General features: G+C 40.6%; 1 protein-coding gene across 1 annotated transcript in view; it reads right to left on the reverse strand.

Annotated features, from left to right (window-relative positions):
* efnb3b (ephrin-B3b) overlaps positions 1 to 26256 on the reverse strand; it is a gene marked incomplete at its 5' end in the record, with an annotated part of 83178 nt that overhangs the window by 27147 nt on the left and 29775 nt on the right. Inside the window, one exon of the mRNA XM_079257689.1 lies at positions 18364 to 18653. Coding sequence (XP_079113815.1) covers positions 18364 to 18653 — 290 coding nt within the window. The remainder of the gene's footprint in view (positions 1 to 18363; positions 18654 to 26256) is intronic.

Here is a 26256-nt window from a genome sequence, read left to right on the forward strand (position 1 = left end):
TCTGCGTGTGTACACATGTGTGTGTTTTTTTCTGTAATGTAATATACTTAGGAATTGGGAAATTTTTGACTAATCTTCACTGGTCCAATTTCTCCTCTTCATCACCCCCACCATTCTTGTTTCCAAAAGAGGAAAACAGAACAAACTCTCTCTCTCTCACACACACACACACATATTCAAAAAAAAAAAACAAAAAAAAAACATGAGAGCCAGCCAGCTGAAATAATACATCTTGACATCTGTGCCTGCATACTGCTCGAGGGAGAGACTGGAGAGAAAGAAAGTGGAGAGAAGAGAGGTGGAATATGAAGGGGGAAGGTGATGGACAGCAGAAAGCAGAGGGACATTATGTCCTGTTTGTGTATGTGTGTGGATGTACACTTTTGGTGTGTATGTTTTGATATGTACGTATCTGTAAGGGAAAAAGAGATTGACGATAGCTGTATTTGCTGAGCTCCTCTGTGATTAAAGCAGTGTGCTAAAAACCTGCGGAGTAGCATGGCAGTCTGTCTCTTTCTGTTTCTTACCGGTTGTGTACATTCATGCATCTGTTTGTCTCTACTTCTCAGACATACAGGTGTATTTGCACTATGTATTTTTTTAATCTTGTGTGCACATCACCAACGTGTCTGGAGGTAACCGCATTGGAGCGCGTTTGTGTTGCATTTCCTACATATATGTGTGTTTTAGGATCTAATCTCACGGCTTCCGTTTGCTTTAAGCGAAGTAATCCAGGACTGGAAAAACCTGCACTTATTAGTACAACGGTTCTCTTATGGCTATCCTGAAGTATGTTTGCATTCTTGGCTGTTTGATGTCAAGTTTATTTTGTCTGACGGCTGAAAGATACTCGTCTCTTTGTGCCACTTCAGTATTCAAGTTCAACAAGCTTTATCGGAACGATAAGATCATTCTCACAGTCTTGATGTGGATAAAAGAAAGTGGGTGAAACAAAGCTTCGGAGCAAATACAACAAGTAATGAAATGGCAGAGCATTACTGGAATGTTTGTGGATAAATATAAGACTCAATTTGACAATGAGCAGTCCATGTGACTGACCCATAAAATAAAAAGGTCACAGGGGTGATCCATTGTTCAGGCGCGGTGCCCTTGAGGGAAATACAATATGATGTGCACTCACCATGAAGCTTAATCCCTGAAACAATAATATAATCTATCATATATTATTAGGCATTTTATCCCACCATTAATAACCATCTCGCTCAAGCACATTTCAGCAGAACGACTGAAAAACACATGCACTGCTTGCATGCATGACTTATTTATGACAGAAAGCTTTTATGTAATAAAAATATATCGCTCGGTTTCGAGAAATTCTTCTCCCTCCACAATGTGCCAAATTTATCGTCACGCTACATCAGTTTGCTAGAAAACAGTAATATTTACTGATATTATCTCTTGACTCACATGTGAAATTTGCAGGTAGAAAACAGCCGTGCTTTTCGTGCTGCCTTCGAATTCGGCAAAAAGACCGAAAGAGAGGCGAGGGAGCGTTTCAAAGAGTAAGGAGAGTGCTGTGAGATGGGGTGGCAGACATGCAGAGGGACAGAGAAGGACAAACACAAGGTGAGAAGGAAGAAAGCTTCCCACCTGGGTTAAACTTTTATCGAGGTCAAATATGTTGGTTCGAGTGTAAAAACTGAGGAGCAGTTCATATTTTAAATGTGCCATTCACACGTAGTCTGACGGCACACACCGAGCTCCCGCAGGATCCCAGCAGTGTTACCGCTGAGGGCTTCTTGCAGCTCTTTTATAGGCCTGATTTTCTTTTTTTTTTTTTATTATTATTATTATTAAAGACTTCAACAGAATGCCAAAACATGGCAGATGGCTGATATTTCCACTCACTGACTGACAAAACCTCACATAACAAGATCTGACTAGGTGGTGTAAAGATTAAAATATGGGAGGTGTACTCTTTCCACTCATGAAACAGAGTGCCCTTCTCTGTCAGTGTTTCACTGAGGAGTGCTTAGCTAAAATTATCAGCTTCATAGGAGGATTTTTTTTTTTTTTTTTTTTGAAGAGACTAAATCCCAGAAAAAAAGGCAGAATAATGTTATTATTTCATAACACACCCAAACCCTAAATAAACTCTGACTAATTTTGTCAGTTGGTGTCATATTTGAGGGTTGAGCAACCTTTATTCTTTGGGGCGTCGCCGAAACTTCTTCGATTACTTGATCAGTAATCCGTTTAAAACAGCTCGCACAGTGCGGTAAATCTGTCCCGCTCCTCTAATCTTCAATTCATCACACATTTCCTAATCACACTCCAGAAATAACAGACCTGGAAAGACTTAGTCTGTTCTTTCTCTATAACAAGATCCGAGCCAAATGGAAGCTATCAAAGGTTTATGACGTGCACATGAATCACCAAAGACTCCCAAACTACCCTGCTTGTCTTGTTGCACTGTAAAATAAAATTAAAAAAACAAAAAACAAAAAGGTCTTTACTTTTAATTAAACCTTCAAATGATTTAAAATTGAGCTGCAATATTGTAATAGTGCCTTCTTGGCAAGGTCAGGCTTGTAAAAACAGTTCTTAAATCTTCAAAGGGACAAACCTGGATAAATAAAGGTTAAACCAATCAAACAGACGGTGCATTCTCCATTAAACCTGGCCTTTCCTCCCAGGCGGCTGGCTTCCAGAAACAGTGACAGCAGAACTGGAGCTAAGGATGAGGTAAGGCGCGGTTTGCCACAACAGGGCCCTCTTCTTTTTGCAGCGCCACCAAGAGAGCAACCAAGCAAGGCTGGAGGTGCCCATGAATTAGTTCACTGTTTTCACTCATTATGCCGAACTGACTGCCTCACTTTTTCTCTGTCTTTATTTACGCTCTTTTCTTCATCTCCGACTTTTCTGGCACCACACACATACACACACACACACACACACACACATACACACAGAGCCAACAAAGACCCTGCTCATAATGAGGGCATAGTGGTGTCTGAGTGTGTGTTATTCTTTGTGTGGTTTGTGTGTGTGTGTGCAGAGGGAGGGGGATTATGGCAGTTCCAAAGCTGTGAATAGGGGCCAGGCTGGGCCTTGGCCCTGGCTGAATTAATTACTCTAATTAGCTCCTTAATTGCATATATTAAACCAGTGGTTAGAGAGCTGGAGCCGTGGTTAGGGTCTGGATCTAAAGCTGGAAGCCGGAGGTGGGTACAGCCGGACAAAAGGGTATTACACACAACGCGCACACACACAAAAAAAAAAAAGGGAAAACAAGCTCCGCCTTTCCACACCCACTTGAGATAGTTTGAAGTGCAGAAACGAGACCGAAGGCTCCCCTGCCTCGATGAGGGTATTAAATTATCCTAATCTCCCTCCTCATCAATATATAATCACTGCATACTGCAGCAGCAGATGTGTGGTCCTAATATGGGCAATGAGCACCCCCCACCCCTACCCCGCCATAGAGGGAATAGACAGGAATAATATTAAAACTACAGGGACCACTTTTAGTCGTCTTCATCCGGAGCTCTGCGGCGTATCACTAACTTCACGAAGTGTTCGAGATTCCAAACGTTGCCGCTGATTTGTGACCGCCGCGCCTCGCCCTGTCTGACCCTCGCAACACATCACACAGACCCACATGGATCAGGGCCATTAGTTCCACTGCTCGCTCCACTTCCCGCCATTTGTGGAACATGCTTTATGTGCGTTCTACATAATTATCCAACCATCATCATGCATCAAATTAAACTTTTTGGCTTCGGTTGACCGTCAAATAAAAAACTGAAGCAGACTAGGGAGGGAGTGAAGGTTGGGAGGGGGAATCATTTAGGCTCTGACATTTAGAGGAGGGGGGGTAAAAAATGGCAGAAAATGCCTTCTTGTGTTTGGGAAATGCACCCAAAGTATCTCCCAACAATGGCAATTAGTTAGGAACAAGTAAACAGGCAGTCCACTAATGAATCCCTCTTCAGTAAACAAGTAGAGCATATACACACATGCATGCGCGCACATAGCATGCACGTGCACGCACACGGAGTGATAATGATGTTCTTTGTAGAGTTTTTTGGCGTAATTAGGACTGCTTAAATGGTTCGTAAAAAGGATTTGCAGCTGATTGTTTGTCCTTGTGCGCTTGAGCCGTGGGCCCTCTTGCTCCGCTGCGTGTCAACACCGTCTCCTTCTACTGTCTCCTCGCAGCACACAAAAAAATCCTTTTTCTCTTCATGCCATCCAACAGCCGAGCCTCCTCTGCCTCCCTCGATTCCTCCCGCTCTTCTTCTGCGTGCGCAAATTATTCTAGCTTGTCACTTTCCCCTATAATTTACACACTCTCTCTCACTTTTCCTCCTACCCGCCTCCTCCTCTCCATCTTCGTCTGCCGAACAGCTGGTGCTGGGTCCAATTGTGCTGCAAGAACACCATAATCTGCCTCGCACATGCCAAAGATCATGCCTGCAAGATTTCTTTTAAAAGGGACAAAAACACCAGCCGTTTCCTCTTAAAAAGGACAAAAAAAACGATGTTTTAGGGGGCAAGCTAACAAGACTATCCTTCAAGAAACGTTAAACAATACCAAAAAAATGACATTACGCTTTAAGTACAGAGCTGAAGTCAGGATGTGGTTAGCCTGGCTTTAGACAAAGCTAAGAAACAAGGAGAAACTGCAAGTTTGCCGTCGTCTAAAGTGCTCAGCAACTCCTGCTTTAATTAGAGATGCAGCACAGATGTTATTCAGGAACCCAGAGTGTAACTTTCCTTTGAATTGCTGAAGGCTGTTTTCGTGTCTGTTCATCTTAAGTTACATGAACAGGAAACATCATTTACTGTGGAAAAGTGTAGCCAGAAAAACTGGAATTATGTGCAGCAATTTAATGAAATTGTGCAAGCATGAAGAGAAATACAGAATACACAGTAAGGCAAAATCTGACGATCATGGGAGTCAACATTTGGTACAGCAATATTTATCCTTTAACCGACTTAGAGGATATTTCTTGTCTTTTTGTGGCTTTTGAAGGACTTTTTTGGGGAAAAAAAATCTTTAGATGTTCACTGCTTCTGTTTTGTTCTCTGTCAATATGATCCCACACTGCTTCAATAATATAGAGTTTCATTCTCAAGTAATATTCATCACTTCATAAGACATGTTACCTCCGATCTTCTGTTTGGTTTCATGTCACTTGGCATAACTCAGCCTTTTCTCCCTGTTTCTCCTCCTTAGGAATGACTTCTTGCCAGACACCCTTCTGTGAAGACCACTTCTGATGAAGCTTCAGTGAACAGTATTAACTGAAGGGCTGGATGGATCTCTCAGGTCCTCTGTCATGTCCTTTGATTCTGTTTTTTAGATCCATTAGCTCATTAATAAACTATTTTTTTTGCAAAAAAACAATGTTTAATTGTGCCAAATGGTGTTATCGTAGCTCTAACTAAATATTGGCAAACATTTTGTCATTTTCATGACTAACTGCTGGTAAAAACCCAAAAAACGTGCAAAAAAAGTAACAATCTAAACTTTTAATGGTAAAAAGACATAAGCCATGAGAAGTAAGAACTTTTCTTCTCAATGCCACGAGAACATAATGACGTCATTCTGTTTTTGTGGATGTGATTGGACGTATGACGTGGACAGTTGCTGCTTCTGCATTTTTCTGATGCAGATTAAATGGATTGTTTTAATAAAACATCTGATCAAGGTGATGAAAAAGTACAATTATCCACCATGTGCAATTTGCAACACAAACCCAGTCATGTGCACAACCCGTTCTCCCACGGAGAAAGTTTCTTGTAAAATATGAAATAACCAGGTTCATTATAAATAAAAGCACTGACGTCCTGCCACAGTGATGTGCGCCAATGCAGTCAAAGCTTCTTGTGGAGTATGAGCTAATCAGAAGAAAAGTAACTTTTGTACCTGCAACATCGAGAGCGACAACTAAGTTCCTGCTTCTCGTGGAGGATGTAACAAGCTTTATAGGTCAGTGTGAAATGGTTTAAACACAGAAAACATTTTCCTCTAAAACAAGGTCAGGTATAGAGACTGGACTAGATGTAAGTGAAACAGCAGCCAATATAATAAGGACTTAGCAAGACTTCCAGCTAACTCAAGGTCAGTAAATGACAAGAAAATTTGGGTTTTTGGAAGCTAAATGTATAGAAAATATAGGATACTTTGACCCCTTGATCCTTGTGATCAAGTCTGTATTATTTTCTCAGCTCACTCTCATAAAGATATTAAATATTTTAAACATTTCTGTGTATTTTTCTTCAGTTTCAGACACAATCAGGCAAAGCTTGGCTGTGCTTCCTACCGTCATGCTAAGCTAAGCTAACCTTGCTTGAGGCAGCTCTTACACATAAAGAGAATGTGTAATTTAAGCAAAAATGGTGAACAGATGGGTTATTGAGAAAAGTTTCATCATTAAGTTCATCAGTGTGTGAAAACAAACACACACATCGTGTCTGCATATCCGTGTGTTGGGCTAAACATCTGTCTGTGTGAACATGCTCATTATGATGATCAGAGGTCATGTTTGCGTGAACCTGGGCACTAAATCATGGCTATATTAGCAGGGTAATACGTTCTACTGATGGCAGAGGTCAGCCGAGAGGTGCGCTTGTTCTAGCCCCCCCCCCCCCCCCCCCCCCCCCCCCTTCTATGCCTGATTGCCGGGAAACATCCTTCTGCAAAAGGTCCTTCAGCAGAAGGCAGCAGCACAATGTCGCCTTTGTTTGTCAAGCTGCGACGGGGAACGGGAGAAGTTTGTGTATCCGTGTGTACATGAGTTTGTGTATGTGTGAGACATACAGACAGTGTTGGAAGGTTAAATGAATCATACAATGTTAACCAGGCCCAATCCAATTAGGGGGGGATTCTTCTTGTCTGACCTTTAGCAGCAGAGACGCATTCACACTCATTCATGCAATCAATCCCAACTCCACCACCGAAAAAATGCTACACACAAACTCTCACGAACAACACCCCTCAGCCATCCGCGCACAAACATGACAGTCACGCAAGCTACACACAAACACCCACAAAGGCACCCGGCAACCACACACATGTACACACACACACACACAATCTCGCAGACAGTAGCGGTGCTCTGATTGCTGACCTAAATCGGCCAGGCGATCTGTCACTTTCTCTTACTCACACTCAGCACACATCTTTTTTTTTTTTTTTCATCTTTTTTCCTCCCCTTTCTTCTTTCTCCCTCTTTTTTTCTTGCCCAAATATCCCTCGTTTTCTCCCGGTGTCACTTCACATCAGCTCACTCCTGTCCCTCTTCTTTATAATCTCAACAGACATGCCAGCTTTTGCCCTCTTTGTACCATAAATATGAGGTCGGCATATGGTGCATGTTTACAGCACTTCTGCAGGGGTCTGCATCCTGCATTTCCCATGCATATAATGAAGATACAAGCAGAGAACCTTCAGGGAGCTTCAGGTGTAATCATTTAACACTTGAGTTGAGTACTATTATTTTAAATGAAGTCATCTTTTCAGCTATCCTTTTTTTTTTTTTTTCCCTTATCCACAGAGAGATGCTGATAAACTTTATCTCTAGGGGGGGAAATTAGCTGGATTCATTGCACCAAACCCCCACTGGCCTATTCTATTCCATTTTCTACTTTTGCACTTTATTTGAGGTTATTTTCACACATGAGGGTTTAACTGAGGCAGTTTGCCCTAAGAATTTGATGTGTTTGGTGGAGTGTGAAAACTGTGTTGTGAGCTAGAAAAGCAGTTTCAAACCCACCTCAAACAGTTGACTGGCTAGAAGCAAACTGTAGGCATGTCCCCGGGGGGGCCACAAATAAATGTGAAAGTATAAACATGCTTGAAGTTGAAAAACGCATCACAGTTTAGCACAGCTTGATTCGGGGTGGTCGGTGTGGGAAAGCTCTTGTTTGCAGATGTCTTTTCTTAAGTTTTGGGGAAAGAATAAGGAGTTATTTGCACACCATGAAGGGAGAGCGAGTGCAGATGGTTGGATGACAAATCAAAAAGATGAAAACTATCAGAGTCAGCTTGTAGTAAGATGGTTGGTCAGCGGTTGCCAACAAAATCGTAGCAAAGCTTCTTGAAAATTGGAGCTCTACTGGATCGATGGAAAGACAGTATAAATCTTCATTTTGGTAGATTGATCAGGTTGTACAAAAAAACTGGGCAAGTCGACTTCAACCCATATCGGCAAAATGGTATCTGCAAAAATAAATAAGAATTTAATTTCTGTATGTAAAGGTACAGTTCTCAGAAAGGTTCCCAGATCATTTCCTTTGTGTAAACACTCCGAACCTATGCTAAATTTTAAACAAGCAAGATCCTTGCTCACAACCACAGAGCATCATTGAATCTTTGGGAAAAAAGGAAGATTCCCAGTACAACTCCTGTTACGGAATATGTCCCTTGAGTTCTCCCGTCCTGCTTTAGTTCTTAGTATTCCAGTGATTTTTTTTCTGACTAAATGTCTGGTTGCTGTCTCTAGTGGATAAATCACTGTAGAAGGACGTAAAAGTAAGTTTTTCTGACTATGGTGCAGAATATTTTCTTGAAAAAGTGCACATAAGTAGAAACAGAATTATTCTAATTTCTCTGGTACAGCTGGACCAGCAAAGCAGATGTGTGGCCACCACTGCATCTTGATTTCTTTCATTGTTCGCAACCTCACAAACAGCTGAGCTTATAGAAATTGACTGAAATGCTGGGTGCTTTGATATTGTTTTGACTGTTTGCACACTTTCTGATTTTTTACCTGAGTCATGGTGCATTTACAAAAACAGAAAGAGCTGCAGGGTTGAGTGTGTAAGCAAGTTTTTCCTCCAGGCATCTCTGCAAGCCATCAAAGCCTGAGCAGGTACAGCCATTAATAATAGTGATGATACATTTTGGGTCACTCAGGGATGCTGTACAATAAAACAAAAAACAGAATAATAGCAAGAGCAACGAAAAAATAAAGAGACCATAAAAAATGACAGTGTAATTACAGAGTGCATTCAGTCTTGAGGTGAGTTTTTAGTCTGGAGTTAAACAGAAGGAGGGAGTCAATGTTACGGATGTCTGGTGGGAGAGCTGAGGAGTGACTGAACGTTCTCCGACATGTTGCAGAGACGGCTGGAAATACCAAGAAAGTGTTAAATTGTGTCAACATGCAACAACTTCAGCTTTCTATCTGCGACGTCAGAGTGCCATTTTCTCCACAGTGACACGTACTGTTTGGGGTTGGGACTGCACCATGTTCTGCATAGCTCCAGCACTGGTACAAACGCTTATGGTGCTGCCTTGACAACACAATCTGGTCGTGCAATGACCAAATCAGCATACGTGTAGCTTCAAAAGTCGTGCAAGCGCAAACAACCCTGTCACTCAGTCAAAGGTTTAGGTTTGTTCTTTAATTTGTCAAGAGAAAGGTGAAAATGAACCAGATATCCTTCAGGCTCGCTTCATGTGGTCATCTTATTTCCTTCATCCTCTGATTTCCCCTGTTGGAGCATGCCTTACTTTCCTCTCCCCTGTGTGTGTGTGTGTGTGTGTGTGTGTGTGTGTGTGTGTGTGTGTGTGTGTGTGTGTGTGTGTGTGTGTGTGTGTGTGTGTGCTCGCTTTAGAGCCTGGCTCAAACCAGAGGGCTTAAACCTGATCAAATATTCAGCAGATATAGATTTCCCTAAGTCTCTCCATCCTCCACTCAGCTTTTTCCATCCTTCCTCTGAATCCTTCTCTCCTCTCACGACAGTCATGAGCAAGTTGTGTGTACACTAACACACTAAACCCATGCAGGCGTGCTTGTACGCACATGGGGAATCATAAAGTAATGTAGAGGTGCAGCTCATTTAGACTGCAGTGCAGCATTTCCTTCCACTTCCTCTCCCTTATTGTCTCTTCTACCCTCCTGCCTATTTCACTCTGTTTTACTGTTGTTTCCCCCTCTACTCTCTCCCTCTCTCTCCTCCTCTGCCCTCCCTTCCTCTCCCCATCTGGATTCTGTGTCATTTACTTCAGCTTAACCCTGATAAATAAACCAGCGAGTACCTCTGCATTATTAAGCACTATTGCTGTCTGCACTCTCTGCGTCTGCCCCTCACTGTCCAGCAATTAGACCACACACACTCTCTCTCAGCCACATAGCACCAACGCAGCAACCAAAAGTTTTCATTTCTGGCTGAAAGGGTTAAACAGACTAAACAAACACTTAAATGTGACAGACAGATGGATTCAGAAGGACACTAAACAGCATAAGAGCAGGCAGGAGCACAAAAGTGCAAGAAATAAAATGACCTGAAAGAGTGAGATGCTACTGAATGCGGAAAAACAAACCACACGTGTAGCGGCAACTTTTCACAACACAAGTCAAAAACTTCCTGAAAGAGTAACACACAAGCGCATGAATATTTCTTGGACTGCAGGCTCCAGTCAGCTCCTCTATTATTCATATTAGCAAGTTGGGGTTGTTTATCTCTGTCATTGTGTGTCTGCAAGCACCCAGGCTGTGCAAAGTCCCAGGAGCCCTGCTCCGTAAACACACCATGGGGAGCCATGCAGGCACGCACGCCAACACCGAAAAGCACCGACGTGTCTGTCCTGCACAGTTGTGCATGCACCTGCTGGCCACATAGTCGCACACAAAACATACCTGTATCTGCCCCAAATATACACACACACACACTCATGCTTACACAAACACTACCATCTGTCATAGCATGCAATAACATCAATGCTGCAGTCCCACAACGACTGACCCGCTCACCACCACAGATCTGACTAAACTTTGTGTGGATGTGAACATATGTGCGAGTCTTTTTTGGTATTTGCTGCGTGTGTGTGTGTGTGTGTATGTGTGTGTGCAAAAGAGCTATTTTGAGGTTATTTTGTGCATGTTTACAACCACAGGCCTGCTTGTATGCCAATGTGTGTGTGTGAGTGCACATATTTATAAGAAAGCCCCAGTGTATGGTGATGTGAGCACGCATATGTTAGTGTGAGCACCAAAGAAGATTACTGACAGTGTTTGTGTGTGTGTGTGAGAGAGAGAGAAGAAGAAGAGAGAGAGAGAGAGAGAGAGATCACTCACGTTTGAGGTCATATGCAAGTTGACTACAGGCCTGCAATCATTCACTGCAAGTTGGTGTGCACTATAACATGCATGCGTGTGTTTCCCATTCCCCTGACAACGGCAGCGGTGATTGAAAGTGACCGCGCCATTTCAGTGTCACCCTGCAGATGAGCTGCAGTGGCTGTGCATCAACAGCCGTGCACACAATGACAAACCTCGGCTTGTCTGTTGTCATCTCCTATCTCTCTTGCTTATTCCTTTCCGTCTTACTGCAATCCTTTCATCCTTAAACATGTACACAGTATTCATACTTCTCCTCCCTTCTTCCTTTCCCTTGATGTGAATCAGGCTGTCTGCGTCTTTCCACTCCTTGCTTTCATCACTCAAGTCTCCAAAGCTAGCTGCATCGGTTTGACTGCGAGCAAAGCGCTGTTTTTTTCTAGCCACTTTTATTTCAAGATGGGCGGCGTTTTCCACTTGGGATCATAAACTAAAAATTATTTTTATAGCAGACTGAAAGAAAAGTGATTCAGTGATCTCATGTGCAATGAATCCAAAAAAAAAACAAAACACTTTTTTTTTTTTTTTCGGTGTTTGTCTGTCTTGGTTTACAAATCTACAATACAACATGCTTTGTTGTGGACAAATGCTGCCCACAAGCTCCACATTGTCACTGAAAATTAATCTCTGAAAAGCCCCTCGCTTCGGGATATGTTTGACCAAATTACAAAAAAAATAAACTTGGGGATAATCCATAATATGAGTTGTCATCAGGTTTCACGGGGGCAACTGCTTCAAATAAAAACAGTTCACAGAGAGGTCAGTGGATGGAGCGACGTAACAGGAGCCTGGAGATCTCTGCACTTTTTCACAGAAAATCTTAGAAGCAACGCACTGAAGTTACACAACTTATATGTGTCAGTTTACAACTATGAGGACTCTGGAACATGTTTGTCTACCAAAACACAGTATTGTTACAATAAAAGAGCAGAAGGGAACACGGTGCCAGCCAGTAACTGTGTAATCTATTTCACGCTCAATCCCAGCAAACTGTAATAAACACTGAAGTTAAAAGTGACTGTGACTTATGGTGTTAAAGTCAGTATAACACCACTGTGTACACTCTCCTATCTACCTATATGTCATGATGTGTTTTGTATTTTTAGTTTTTTAGTTTCTTGTTTTATATCTTTAGTTCTGGTCTTCGCTGTTTAGTTCCCTTGTTTCTTGTTTAGCCTTTGTTCCTGTTCATTAGATAGTCTTGTTTAGTTCATTCACCACACCTGTGACTTGTTTGATTTTCCTGCATTTATTCCCCTTGGTTTCTGTTCTCAGCGCTGGTCCATTGTGTTTGCTTGTGTTTGTGTAAGGTCCATGTGGTCCCTTCAGTGTTCTGCAATTAAAACTCCCTGATTTTGAATCTCTGGCTCCTGGCTCAGCATTTGGGTCCTTACCACCTCTACCACCAATTGTGACACCTATACACCTCCTTATAAACATTTTTGAACACCCAATATCTGTGTAGTATCACCTGTGATAGTTTAATGTAATGAAACGGTTATTAATGTTAAAATTTCCTAACGATAATGAAGGCATATGATGTTTTTGATGCAATAACTATTTAGTAACTCCTGGTTTTAATCATGCATGGTAGCCTGGGCCTGCTGGGGCCTGTTCCCCCTGACTGCGGGGGACTCTGGTTGGGGACCTCCTTCGCCACCTCCTGGGCAGATGCATGGCTGGCTCCGGAGTGGGGTGGTTGGGGTCTGTGCCTGGGGGTGACTGTCGGTTACCCGGGTCTCTGGGTTCTCCTGGCCTGCCTCTAGCCGTGGGCGGCCGGGGTCACATTGGCATGATCACTCTTCTCTGAACACGTTCCACTCTAAATGTTCTGCAAGAATGTTCTGCATGTGTCACAGTCACTGAGTTATCCAGCAAGTTTATTCATTAACAGCAGGTAACTCTCTTTCTGTCTTTTTGATTTAACTTGCTAGTTTCTGGTCCTCCTGATTGTCAATGGTTTTGTTCTCTACAGGGATCATGAATCTAGAGTTGGCTTGTGTGGGTGTATATATTTATGTCTGTGGGTGGGTATGTGTGTGTACATATGTATGTATGTATGTATATGTATGTATGTATGTGTATGGATATGTATATATGTATGTATATGTGTGTATTTGTATGTATGTGTGTGTGTGTGTGTATATATATATATACATATATATATATATACATACATATATATATATATATATATATATATATATATATATATATATATATATATATATATATATATATATACATATACATATATATATATACATATATATATATATATATATATATATATATATATACATATATATATACATATATATGTATGTATATATATATATATATATATGTATATATATATATATATATATATATATATATATATATATATGTATATGTATATATATGTATGTATGTGTGTTTGTGTATGTATGTATCTATATGTGTGTATGTATATATGTGTGTGTATGCATGTGTATGTGTGTGTATATGTATGTATATATATATATATATATATATATATATATATATATATATATATATATATATATATATATATATATATATATATATATATATACATATATATATATATATACATATATATATATATATAATGTATGTGCGAGTGTATATACATATATATGTAGGTGGCTATGTATGTGCATATACGTGTATGCATTGATCTCTTTCTTTTGTTTTTTATGTTCTCTTTTCTGTTCTCTTTCTGCCCCTTTCCTGTCCTTTCCGGTCAGGTCCAGCAGCATAAACTCTGTAATACAAGCTATTATCCAAAGCAAATAGAAAAATAAAATAAGAATCAAGAAATACAAGGGGATCATTACATCTATAAAAGTTCCCCTTGGCAAAATAAATTTGCTCAGCAGAACACAGCATCCAGAACATCAGTCTGCTTGCTTAAATGCTGGACAAAAAAAATAAATAAATAAATCATGCATGGTAGCTTCATGTAATGCAAAATGTTGCTGTGTTATGAGCACAAATAAAAATTTTTAAAAAGCTTCAAAATCACTGAAAAATAACACTTTCAGGGTGAATGTCCCTTTGGAATAATGCACCTCTAGACATCTATAAAATTAAGGTAAAATATGTGAACATTATCCCTCCAAATCTCCACTCTGATAAAGTAAGGCAGAACAGAATTAGAGAGGGTTTTAGTACAGTTACCTCAGGCAAGATCTCCAAAATGGCCATTTTGGCACAGTTTGGCTCACTTTCACCATCTGTTCTCAGCTTTCACAGTTCGGGGAATTGATAATACAACTTTTTTTTTAGTGTTTATTATAAAACTTAAATACTGCTATTCCACATTCTGGAGCGAGACTACCTTGCAAGAGCAGATGTTTCTTTGTAATTTGGGTAAACTGACCTTTTAAATCAATCCCATCTTTATAAAGAAACTCCCCTGTTTTCGTCACCTTCACTTGCAAACGCAGTAAGCTGCATTGAGATGGCTTTGTGTTGAAGTTCTCATTAAACAGATGTGTTATCAAGATTCTCCTCCAGCAGTGTGTGTGTGTGTGTGTGTGTGTGTGTGTGTGCGCGTGCATGAGCATGCGCACAACAAGTTTGTTACACAAGGCTGCCTTTTCTTAAAAGATTCTTTAAAAGCAGTGAAAGGCCTGATCTACGTTCAGTGTCAATGCATTTAGCATGTATATGTGTGTGTGTGGAAGGATTTGAATGGTGAAAGACATGAGGGAGGAGAAGCCGAGGGAGCGATGGAGACAAAACACTGGGTGAAAGAAGGGGAGAGAGAGAAAGTGACACAGAAATGGGTTTACATAAACTCTGACCTCATGTTAAGAATGAAAACATCAATCAATAAGTATGACAAATCAATTCCCAACTCTTTCACTCCACTCCCCGGGAGGCGGAAGTAAAAAATAACACTTAATGAGATTCAAGTAATCTGATTACACAACAGTGGCATCTGTGAGGCATTAGATACTTTGAAAACTATGTGAAGTTCAGATTTTTATCAGATTAAACTGTTTTTTCTTTAATCAGCGGCGCTGCTCGCTGCAGATGCTCGAATGGAAATCGGAACAGTTTCATCATGACGTTGTGTGTGTTTGCTATATTTACAGCAAAGTATTCACCCAGTGGGATTTAAGTAAGTTACAGGAAATCAGTAATGAGTTTAACTTTAAAAATTAACCTCCGCTGACCTCCTTCCTCCTCCTGCCCCACCAGACAGACCCTCCACATCCCCGCCGATGCATTTTTCATGCTGCCCACTCTTCAGTGTGCAAATGAAATTGCAGAATGGTGTAGGGCTTAATTAAAATTAAATTACCCTGAGGCTTCTGCTTACATTAATGCCTTTACATTCATGCACAAACACACTTGCTGTATCTCCACTTATTGACTAACCAGGGTTCATAGTGTTGGGTGTGTGTAATATCCACTGACATGGCCAGTCAGCACACAAAAGCCACAGATATACAGCTCAGAATCAGCAGCTAATTTAACTTTTGTTAATTGTCTCAAACCTGATTAGGCGCACATAAATGTGTGGTGAAAGACTCACGACAGTCCTGATAAACTATCAAAGGAGGCGTCATCACTTTATAAACTCTACTGATGTTATCAATACCTTATCACCCCAACCCCCCCATCTCATCACCTCTTGCAGCTTCTCTCATCAAAAGCGCAAGTAAACATCTTTCTTTGTGTGTGATCGTGTGTGACCTTGTGTTGTAGCCGTCAATTGATTGGGCCAGATCTGTCAATCGATCAGTCTGGTCTGTGAGTGTGGAGATAAAGGTGTTGCTGTCTCAAGACTCCGGATTGAGGTGGGACCACAGAAGAGAGGAAGACAAAACCGAGTACGAGGAAAAACGTTGCCCTGTACTTTTGTTGCTTCCTACATATTATACAAGTGGATTGGCTTCAAGGCAAGAGAGTTTTGTCATGGCTTTATGCACAAAAAGCAGCCAACAGGGTGTGTTCGACACATAGTCGCTATCCGCTGAATCGTGTAAGATGAGATCTGAACCGTGGACAGTTTCGACATTTGTGAAATGCGGAAGATGAAAAGAAAAAACAAAGCAGTCTTGTTCTCGGAAACTAAAACTCTACAGCGAACGGTATGTAGCTCGTAAACAGCTGAGAACATGACGATCTGAATAAAAATAGTTTTTCTTTTTAAATCAGTTCTGTTCTCTATCACTAAACTTTTACATGATGTCGCACCTTTGATGGTACGGTACAAAAGCAGACCAGAAAGTCAAAACAGATGCACTTCTGAGCTAGTAACAAATGGCAAAACCAAATCCTTGTGTGTGTCTAAGTGATGGTGGAACAAACCATTTCTTCAACTCTGAAAATGTCAACATTTGGATTGAAAAAAACAAGTAAAAATTTCTCAAAAATGGCCTATCATCGGCTCCATTTTTATAGTATTGCTCAATGTTTTTCTGGAAAAAGATTCTGTTCACTCTCTGCTTTACTCCCAAGATTCTGTTAAACACAGAAGAAGAAACACCGATGTAAATTTATGATCCTAAAACATGTTGGACTTCTGCATTTGAGCAGCTTAAATCACTAAAATACAGTCAAAAATGATTATCCGCTCATAATACTATTCATACAGTCAATCTATACCATAAACAGTCGGCCGCCATCTTGTCAAGTAAGATGTATTGTTAACTTCTACACAGTAGTGAGAGCATACTTCAAAAGATGCAGTATTTAATGGCGCACCAAGGGATTTTAAATGAGGAGCCTAGTTAAATTTAGCTATCAGAGACTGTTTTATGTACCCTGTAAGTGTCAGCGTCTTGCTGCCATATTTGATGGTCGTTCTGGGTCTGCTGTTAAACGTCTGTGAGTCACTGAATGAAGAAATAATCAGCAGATAAATGCCTGCATTTATTTTTACCCCTGCTTATCAGGGCCATCTTTTGGTCATTTTGGTTGCCTGGGTGTGCATTCAACACAGTAAAAACACACGCAGACGACGTCACGTCACAGACACATCTAATGTAAGTGAAATGTTTGTTTGCAGATACTGAAGCGAGGTGCAGGATGTGCATGCAGAGCGTTGCACCTCTTTTTACAAGCGTGTTGGGTAGGAGGACTGATAGTGAGAGGCAAGTGAACCAAAAACTAGTGAACAAATATAGATCACAAAGAGGCACGAGGGACCAGACAGACTTCGAAAGATCTTATATTCTCTTTGTTTCTTTCCATCTCTGTCCCAGCTTCCTCCTCCTGGCTCCACTCCTCCTATCGTTCCCCACAACAGCAGACAAAAAAAAAAAAGAAAAACGACGAGAGCATTTGCACACCTGAGTGAATAGAGCTTGCAGGTGCGTGGGCGGAGAGCTGTGGGAATCAAACAGGGTCTCTCTCTTTGTCTATCCTGCTGAATCTCGTGCTCCTGAGGTCTTTTGCTTGTGCTGGTGTTTGTATTGGAAACTTGTGGGCGGTGGGCGTGTGCGCGTGCGTGCACGTGCTTTGTGTGTGTAAATGCGCTGCCCCAGTTGTGAGTGTTAAACGCTCTTGGCTCTAAGTCTGTGTTTAAAACAAACCTCCAGGTTTCGTCTGACGCGACCTTTTACTTGCAGATTTTTCTGTCTGATACAAACATTTGGTCTGGCTTGACTTGATGATCTCATCAGGTCTTCACAAAGTCTAACTCTAAACAAACCTTTTGAACAAACCTAAACAACACCCTGCATTGCTATTTGCGGTCACTGCACGGCTGGCATTAACAATAAACAGACCCGGGGCCTGCACCGCAGCCACACGGGACAAAGGCATGGTAATGACAGACACCCTCGGAGGCGACACGGGGGAAACACGTTATTTTTCAGTAATCACAAATCCCACACAAGTGGCAAACTAGAAGTCAGTGCAAGAAATCAAAAGAGATAATAGCTACATTTAAAATACAACAAAAATGTCACATTAAACTAAATTATTTATATGGAAAATATACCCTTAAATCTCCTAGAGCCCACACGCTCATCTGGTCATTTTTTTGCAGCGCATCCATCTGCGGACTGGATCGCATGCAATCCTCAAACCTAATTACACTAAACACACCCGCCCAATCAGCATCATCATCGCAAATAAACAAACACACTCAGGCACAATCAGAAATCAACCATGCAATCATAACAACATCCCCCCTACCCCAAGTACCCCCCGTACCCTGCAATAAGGCTCAACACAACCACTAGTAAACACACATGCAGTCTCTCTGCTCCCTAACTTTCCATCCGTTCGCTCGACTCACCGATGATGTAGTAGTCGTGCATGCTCTTGAACTCATGACCCCAGAGGTTGGGCGAGAACTCCTGGAACTTGATGGTGAAGCGGCGCTCACGCGTGGGTTCGTCGCAGGTGAGCACAATGTTGGGCGGTCCCATCACCTCGCATCGGTCTGCCTGTTCCCGTGACGACACGAGGTAAAGTTTGTAGAACTCGTACTCTGGAGTGGACCTGGCCGTGTCCAAAGGAGGGCAGATGAGGTCCAGCCGGTCCCCGATCTGAGGGTACAGCACGTAACCCTTGTCGTCTCTGAACCTAGGTGGAGGGAAAACATAAAAGAAAGAAAATAGGAAGAAAAGAAATTAGTCAGGGGAGCACGAAAGGCGGGAATCGTTGATTAAAGTCTTTATAAACCAGTTCTGAGCCACCTGTCCTTGCTGCTGAACGAGCAACAGATGGGTCTTTTAGTGCGCTCATTTCTCCTACTTTCTTATTTCCCTTCCTCGTGAAGAACAGGTGTCAGTACAGAGGAAGAGCTGTGCAGCCAACAGCACAAATATGACCATACACACAGGGAATATAACCACTACAAAAAAGAAGAAAGACTTTCAATGTTTTTTCTCTGTATAAATAACTTTGAGTTCAGAGATGTGATAAAAGACAGAGATCAAACATGTACCAAAGTTATCAAATATATGCAAATGCACCTTCAGAGGGAAAAATGCAATAAGGCTTTGTCCAAATCATGTTTTGTTGTTTTAAACAGGAGATGTAGTCTTTTGTTGCCCAAATATAAAAACAGAAAATGAGCCATAAGGAGTATTTTTGATTATGCAGTCTCTGGGTCTATATGCAAAGCTGACCTTTCTGTACCATTTACTGGGGAATGTATTCTTATGGGTGATTTGGGACAACCGGCAGATGAAAAGGTGTCATTTTATTGTATTTTTAATAAGAAAAACATATGTATTGGCCCAAAGGTTAACCAAAAATCCACATGGCTGTGATATTATGTGTGTAGTTCTACTCGAACGATTCATTTCATAACAAATATCAGGATAAAGTAGAAAAACAACCAACTTTGTACTGAAATTACCAGGCGAGTTTGAGATTTTGGCAACACACAAACGAAAACACATGTTCAAAGCATTTACATTTCTTGAATATTTTTCTTTGCAAAGAACATTTTCTTTCTGAGCTTTTTTTTTTTTTTTTGCAGTATTTATATTTGGAAGTGAGAACTGAGGCATGTCCGTGGAGGAAAAAAACAAGTAGACAGCTATCTCAGCAGATCCACATAACAAAGAACAAAGCTGCCAACGCCAAACCTCAGGTATGCACAGTTAATTAATTTGGTAATTAGCCGTCTTGGTTTCACTCTGTCATCTACTTTGGCATGAAGAGCATTTAGTTTGTTTTGTGCTTTGATGCCAGTCATTTACAGCATGACATGATTTCCATTCCCTAATTCATGGCTTTAGTGCTGTTTATTATTATTAGTGCAAAATGTTTGTGGCTTTCAGTGAACTGCTTTGATCGCGCATGTCTTTCACTCTTGTTTTCCAGGAGCTCTTTCACAAGTACATATAAATCTAATCTACTGACATGCTGAGAATGTTGCTCAGTGTGACTGTACAGCTTGAAGAGGCCTTTCTGGAGTTCAAAATGTGAAACACAGGCATCGGAAGGGCATAAACTCAACAAATGACTCATCCCCTCATAGCACATCTGTCATTTCTGCATGATGAGAAGGTCAAATGCTTTTTATTTATATATATATATATATATATATATATATATATATATATATATATATATATATATATATATATATATATATATATAATTATTATTATTATTATTATTATTACTATTTGCACAGAATCTTAAGTGGCATTTTGATGTGGAAGTGGGAGGCAGTAAATGCCTGTGAAGTTTAAGGGGCCTGTTTTTTGTTACCTCTCCCTCAGATGCCGTATCTGTTCTCAACAAATTCACTGCACTAAGACCTGCTTAATTATTCTCTCTGATCCCCTGTCAGACAACTATTTCAGTATTAGAAATAAAAAATACAGGAAACAAAGCACACAAGGACAATGAATGATGTTACATAACTGCACTGTCAAAAAAGAGTCATCGTGCTAGTGTCGTATAAGCAACAACAGACAGTTTTGTTAAGTTAAATAAAAAAATCACTTTTCAGTCAGGCCTGTCACAGTTATTACATTATTTCCTGATCACAATCATTTAAGCTCATACCAATTACTTTCATAATTCCTGGAACTGTTTCCATTTGCCCGCATAAAATAATTTATTCTCATATCCTTCCTTTTCTTTTCATCTCAGGGTGTTTAACGTTCATTCCAGTTTCTGTTGGCAATTATTGTGGATTCAGTTTCAAAACCAAAGAAGTGGGCAGTTTTGGTTTAAAGCCAAAGAAAAAGGACAATCCAATAACTTGGAGCAGCGTTCTTCGGTTTTAAGCAGAAATGTGATGATCACAGTTTAATTACACCTAATTAAGAGAAAAGAATATATACATATATATATATAGATATATCTATATATCTATATATATATAGATATATAGATATATAAATAGGCATCAATGAGGACTATTACATCATCAGTTTTGATAATATTTGCATGATCGGCTATCAACGAAATAATTATGTCAAGTTATAGTAACAGATCTAGTGGGGGTTTTTTCTTTTTATATCCCACCTTTTAAAATGATAAACAACATTAGGAAGCACTGAAAACAAGAAAATTACATTTTTGGTAATGAAATTAGCTAGAAAAGCAAGGATTTTTTTAACATGCGGTATGTTTGTCATTAGTACTGACAGCAGAAGTAAAACCAGTGATTTCATTCAGTCCTTTCAGCTGAAAATAAAAGAAATTGTACTTCTTCTCATGAAACTTGATGGTGACTCTGACAAGGTCGTACAAATACAAAAAAATCAGATTGGTGACTTACTGACAAGTCAAAAAAAATTAAAATAACTGTTCAAACTGAGTCCTTGTTCATATGCTCAAACACAAAAGGTATTTCCTGGTATAAAATCAATAAGCAGATTTTTGCTTCTAAAAACCACAAATTATGCTGGGTGTGACAGTTTCTTTCTTGATCCATCATGAAGCAGCATTTTTCTGGAACAGAAACTTGACTACTGGCTTCAATAAAACTTGACAAGGTCAAGTGTTGATGCTAAAAGCCCCTTGAAGCTGTTGTAGAGTGATCATTGAGCTAAATCCTAACATCAGCTAGGCAACAATGCTAACATGCTAATCCATAAGGCAAAGTACCAAACACACCAACTTTAGAATTTAGCCTGTTAACATTATCTCATTAAAAAGAGTCCGCAGATCATTTTAAACATATTTCTGTGATATAGCCAAACATAGCTGTTTAAACTATTTGGCAGCTTCTCAGACTGAAGCTGCCAAATAGTTTAAGAATTAATAGCATTAGCAATAGAGAATTAGCAATTAACTTTCACTACTTTATTTACTTTTTTTAAACAAAAGTGAACATATGTGGACAAGAAGGTGGAGTAGGATTTGACTAATGATAAAAATAGGCCACTGGCTTTTACTTGATGATGCTTGACAACCCACCACTATAAATAAACAAGGTTACTATTTGTACAAGGATACTTTATGACTTTGCATTGTTCTAACACATCCGACACCACCATGCCAAGAAAGTTGCTTCTAAAATTTGATGATGAATTTAGTTGTTCTCCAAGTGAACCATTTTAATAACTCAAGCCTGATTTTTACTTTTACATACCTTTGCCCCTTTGAGAGCTTTCTGACTTTAATTTTGTCACTTCCTTCGTGGTCTTGATCAGTGGTGTTGCAACCTCAGAACAGGTGTGTGTATTCATATAATGAGATCATGTGACACTTTGGTGCACACAGATAGACTTTATTTAAGTTATAACTGGATTTCTGAAATTAGTAGCACCTGAGCTTACTTTGGGGCTTTATATCCAGGGAATGAATACATATACGTATGAATACGTATAGGTACAGTTGTGCTCATATGTATTCATACCCTTCCATTAAAGAAAAGGCTGAATTTACAACAGTCACTCAAATAACTGGAGACCTAAAAAAGGAACAACTAAAAATTTGCAAAAATATAATTTAGTAATATAAGACAATGTTTTTTCATTTATTTGAATTGAAGAAAGAAAAAAAAACAAATTGGTTCTGGACAAATTAGAGCACTTTTCTGTTGAACAGTGGGACAAAATACCTGTCAACAGGTGTAGAAGTCTGACTGAGAGGAACAGAAAACACCTGACTGGAGCGGAAACATTAAAGGATTGTTCAGCTAAACATTAGTTTATGACTGATGTAATATGTAATAAATTATCTTATTTGTTTGCTTTTTAAAAAATATTTCTATTGAACCAGAACTACAAAATAATGTAAAAATCTTTATTTATTATTACTTTAGTCTATTTCAGCTTATTTTACAGGCAGCTGTTACTTCAAATTCAAATAACAGGTTGTGATGAAAAAATAGAGGGTGGAACAATGTATTGTTCTGCAGTGAACACTTTTACAAAACTATTTTTTCAAGCCACTGTACATCTATCTATCTATCTATCTATCTATCTATCTATCTATCTATCTATCTATCTATCTATCTATCTCTCAGCCTTGTAAGCTTACAACCATGCTGTTGCTTTAAAATGATGAGAGTTTTATCTATTGGCATGTCTGGCTGGCGGCCTACACCGAAGGAAAACTTGAGAATGCAGACTGAATGGCGGAGGAGCTCAGACAGGCTCAGAGGCATGCTGGGAAGCCACTGTTCCACTTCTCATTACCCAGGTCACTTGGGGTTATCAGGCCATACTTAGACTGGAAAGGCAGGCACTCAGCCTCACTCAACACTCATAAACACACACATATCTCCCTTTCCTGTTGGCCACAGACTGGCATTCACACCATTTATAGTATTAAAATGTAAACATTGTGGTAGTTCCTGAGGCTTCAGCGGCAAAGCCTTGAAAGACAAATCTGTTTCACACACAGGCCCAAACAAATGCCCTCTACTGTAAGCACAAAAGGTTTGCCCGAGCACATCCACCCACATCCAAAAACACAGATTTAGTTTTCCCCAAACATGAACAACAAAATCAACCGACAAATACACTTTTAGAAAAAACAAGCACCTTTTGCTTCCTTGGTGACGCATTGTGTGAGTTTTATCTGTTGGTATTCTGAGTCACAGCCTAGTTGCATTGCAGAATGGCAGAGCAAACACACACACACACACACATACACTTACAGAGATGTGTTAAGAGGTAAATTGCTACTGGGCAGGTAGTGCTTGTAAATGAAAGGCAGAAAGAAAAGAGGGAGAAATCAGTGAAATGGAAGAGCAAGAGGGTGTGGAAAAATATTGAACGGTTACGTAGCAACAAAAAATAAAATGTGGTGCTCAAGCAGAAAGGAAAAAAAAGGGATAAAAAGGAAAAATACAGATAAAGATCTTAAAATATGACACACAGGAAGAAGCAAAGACATATAAGGAAGACAGAGAAAGAAATTTAAAAAAAGATTTTTTTCAGGAGCTTGATTTTGTGATGGACGCACATTCAGTGTCAGGTTTGTTGAGTTAGTCCAGGTTAACCTACCTGCAGTCTGTATAACGGATAATAGTCTCTGTGTGCATCGTTCACAGAATAAAGTTTTTATACCTCGTCCCAATTAAATCAGGAGATAGGAAATAAGACAACTGAACAACTTTCACTCTCCTCCGTAGGAAACGTCAGTGTCAACAGACCGAGAGTGCATTTAAGCATCAAGTGGAGTAATATAACACCATCTACGCTTCATTTGTTTTCTTTTCTTCCTTTTTTAAAATCGCATTAAAGTCCAGTGGGAAATGCAGGTTAGTTTGTGAGTCTTGTGAACCTGAGAGATGCAGCAATGTTGTAAAACTCACTTCCAGTGAAGAAGCACAAACTAGATGAGGACGAGTCAGAGAGCAGAGAGGAAGAAGTGAAACGAGGTGAACAGATAAACAGCTTTATAGAGTTCCTCTATGGCCACATCTAAATAAATCATGTTATTCAGAAACAGCCCTGAGCAACATTACGTTTTCTTTTTGCTCTTTTCTTTTTGGGCACATTTCACTCAGAGTGTCTATAAATTCCTTCCTCGTCTTTAATCCTTGCGCTCTCTCTCTCATCTCTCTCGCTGTCCACTCTGCCTCGCTCTGTGTCTCCCCTTCTCTTTTTCTCAGCCATTAACAATAGAGCCATTCATGTGGCCACACTTTGAAACATGGCGTGGGAGGTTGGAGGGGGCCAGAGGTGACACTGAGGTGGGGAGGGGGGAGCAGAGAGGGAAGGCGGAGGAAGAGGAGTTGGAGGGAGGTGGTGGGGGTGAGCTTTCAAACCTTTTCTTCTCTGAGCTCTTTTATGAGGGCAGAAACATCATTTTCTCAACCCGAGCATCGCCCTGCCACGACCTCCGAGCTGAGCTGAGAACACTCAAGTGTCGGTCTCTCTAACCCACCCTCCAACCTCTCACACCTCCTGATCACCATCCTCCATTTCTCACCCACTCTTTCAGAACAGAAGCTTCTTAAATTTTGCACGATTAGGAGTTTGTTTCTTATTACCGCAAGTTCTAATAAATTCTCCACAAGTGCAAGAGTATCAGCTTTAGCGTGGCTTCCAAGTACTCTCGTCCATCTGCGTGTTGTCTACCTTCTCCGAGCATTTCCCAGATTCCACAGAGGCAACCCGAGCCATGTCCAAACCAGAGCTGGGCATGCAGGTGCAGCCGGGCGGAGGTAAGACAAGGGACGGGGTGTGCAAACATGAGAGTTTGACGGGAAGGCGGGGTGTTTGAGAGACAGCTGAATGTGGGGCCCGAAACCGTGAGAGAGAGAGAGAGGGTACAAAGAGAGAGCAAAAGAAGCAAGAGGAAGAAGAGATAGAAGTGATATAAGCTTCAAACACACAGAGAGAAAGAAACTGGGTAGATTGAGAGGGCATGGATGTCTGATCAGTCAGACAACTTGTCGCTAAGCTAACCACAACCTGGTGTGAGCGGGAAGCCAAGAAGAGACACCAAATGACCGATCTTATAGGGGATCTAAAACGATGGCAGTATTCAGTTCTGTGGCGGGGGAGATTTATGGCGGGTCTTGCGCATAAAGCTGTCTGCACAAATCTCATGGTATACACAGCGTAATCACACACGCCGAGGCCCTGAGTGACCTTTCCCTCCCCCCTTTTTAATGTACACACGCTGTCAAATACACAGCAGGGGAGCGCGCGCTCTAAAGAGCAGCAAACCGATCGGCCACGGGAGGAATACATGCTCCGCGAGATCGGCGTGCACGCACACATACCCTCTGAGCTGCAACACCTGCAGGCCATCTAGTAGCTGTCTAAAGCAAATCCGCTGGGTCTCATTTGCTGGAGTGGTGCTTTCCAAAAGAATGCCACAATGAGCAAACACACACACACACACGGCGGAAAACGTCCATTTTAAACATGTCATTTGAGCTCACATGGAAGATTTGATGAAACAAATGAGACTTTCAACCAATCTTCCACCGCAATTTGTTTCCTTCCAAAGAGCTTTAATGAACGTCCAATCAGACACGCGCTGAAGCCTAGAGAAGGATGACAAATGGCTCCTAAGGTATGAATACAATGATTGAAAAGATTTGGGAAAGTGAAATCATCTCACTCCACTGACAGACGGCTTTAGCCACTTTAAGAAAAATATTATTTCAAGCCTCGGCGCTGGATTAAATCACTTGCCACAAAGGAGAGGAGACGATCGTTTTCCACTCTTCTGCTGGAGCAATCAGTAGCTCTATATGCTCCCCAGCTCAGAAACACCAACACTATATAATGTAAAACACATGCTC

The sequence above is a fragment of the Telmatherina bonti genome (genome assembly GCF_933228915.1).
Source record: "Telmatherina bonti genome assembly, chromosome: 18".
NCBI lineage: Eukaryota > Metazoa > Chordata > Actinopteri > Atheriniformes > Telmatherinidae > Telmatherina > Telmatherina bonti.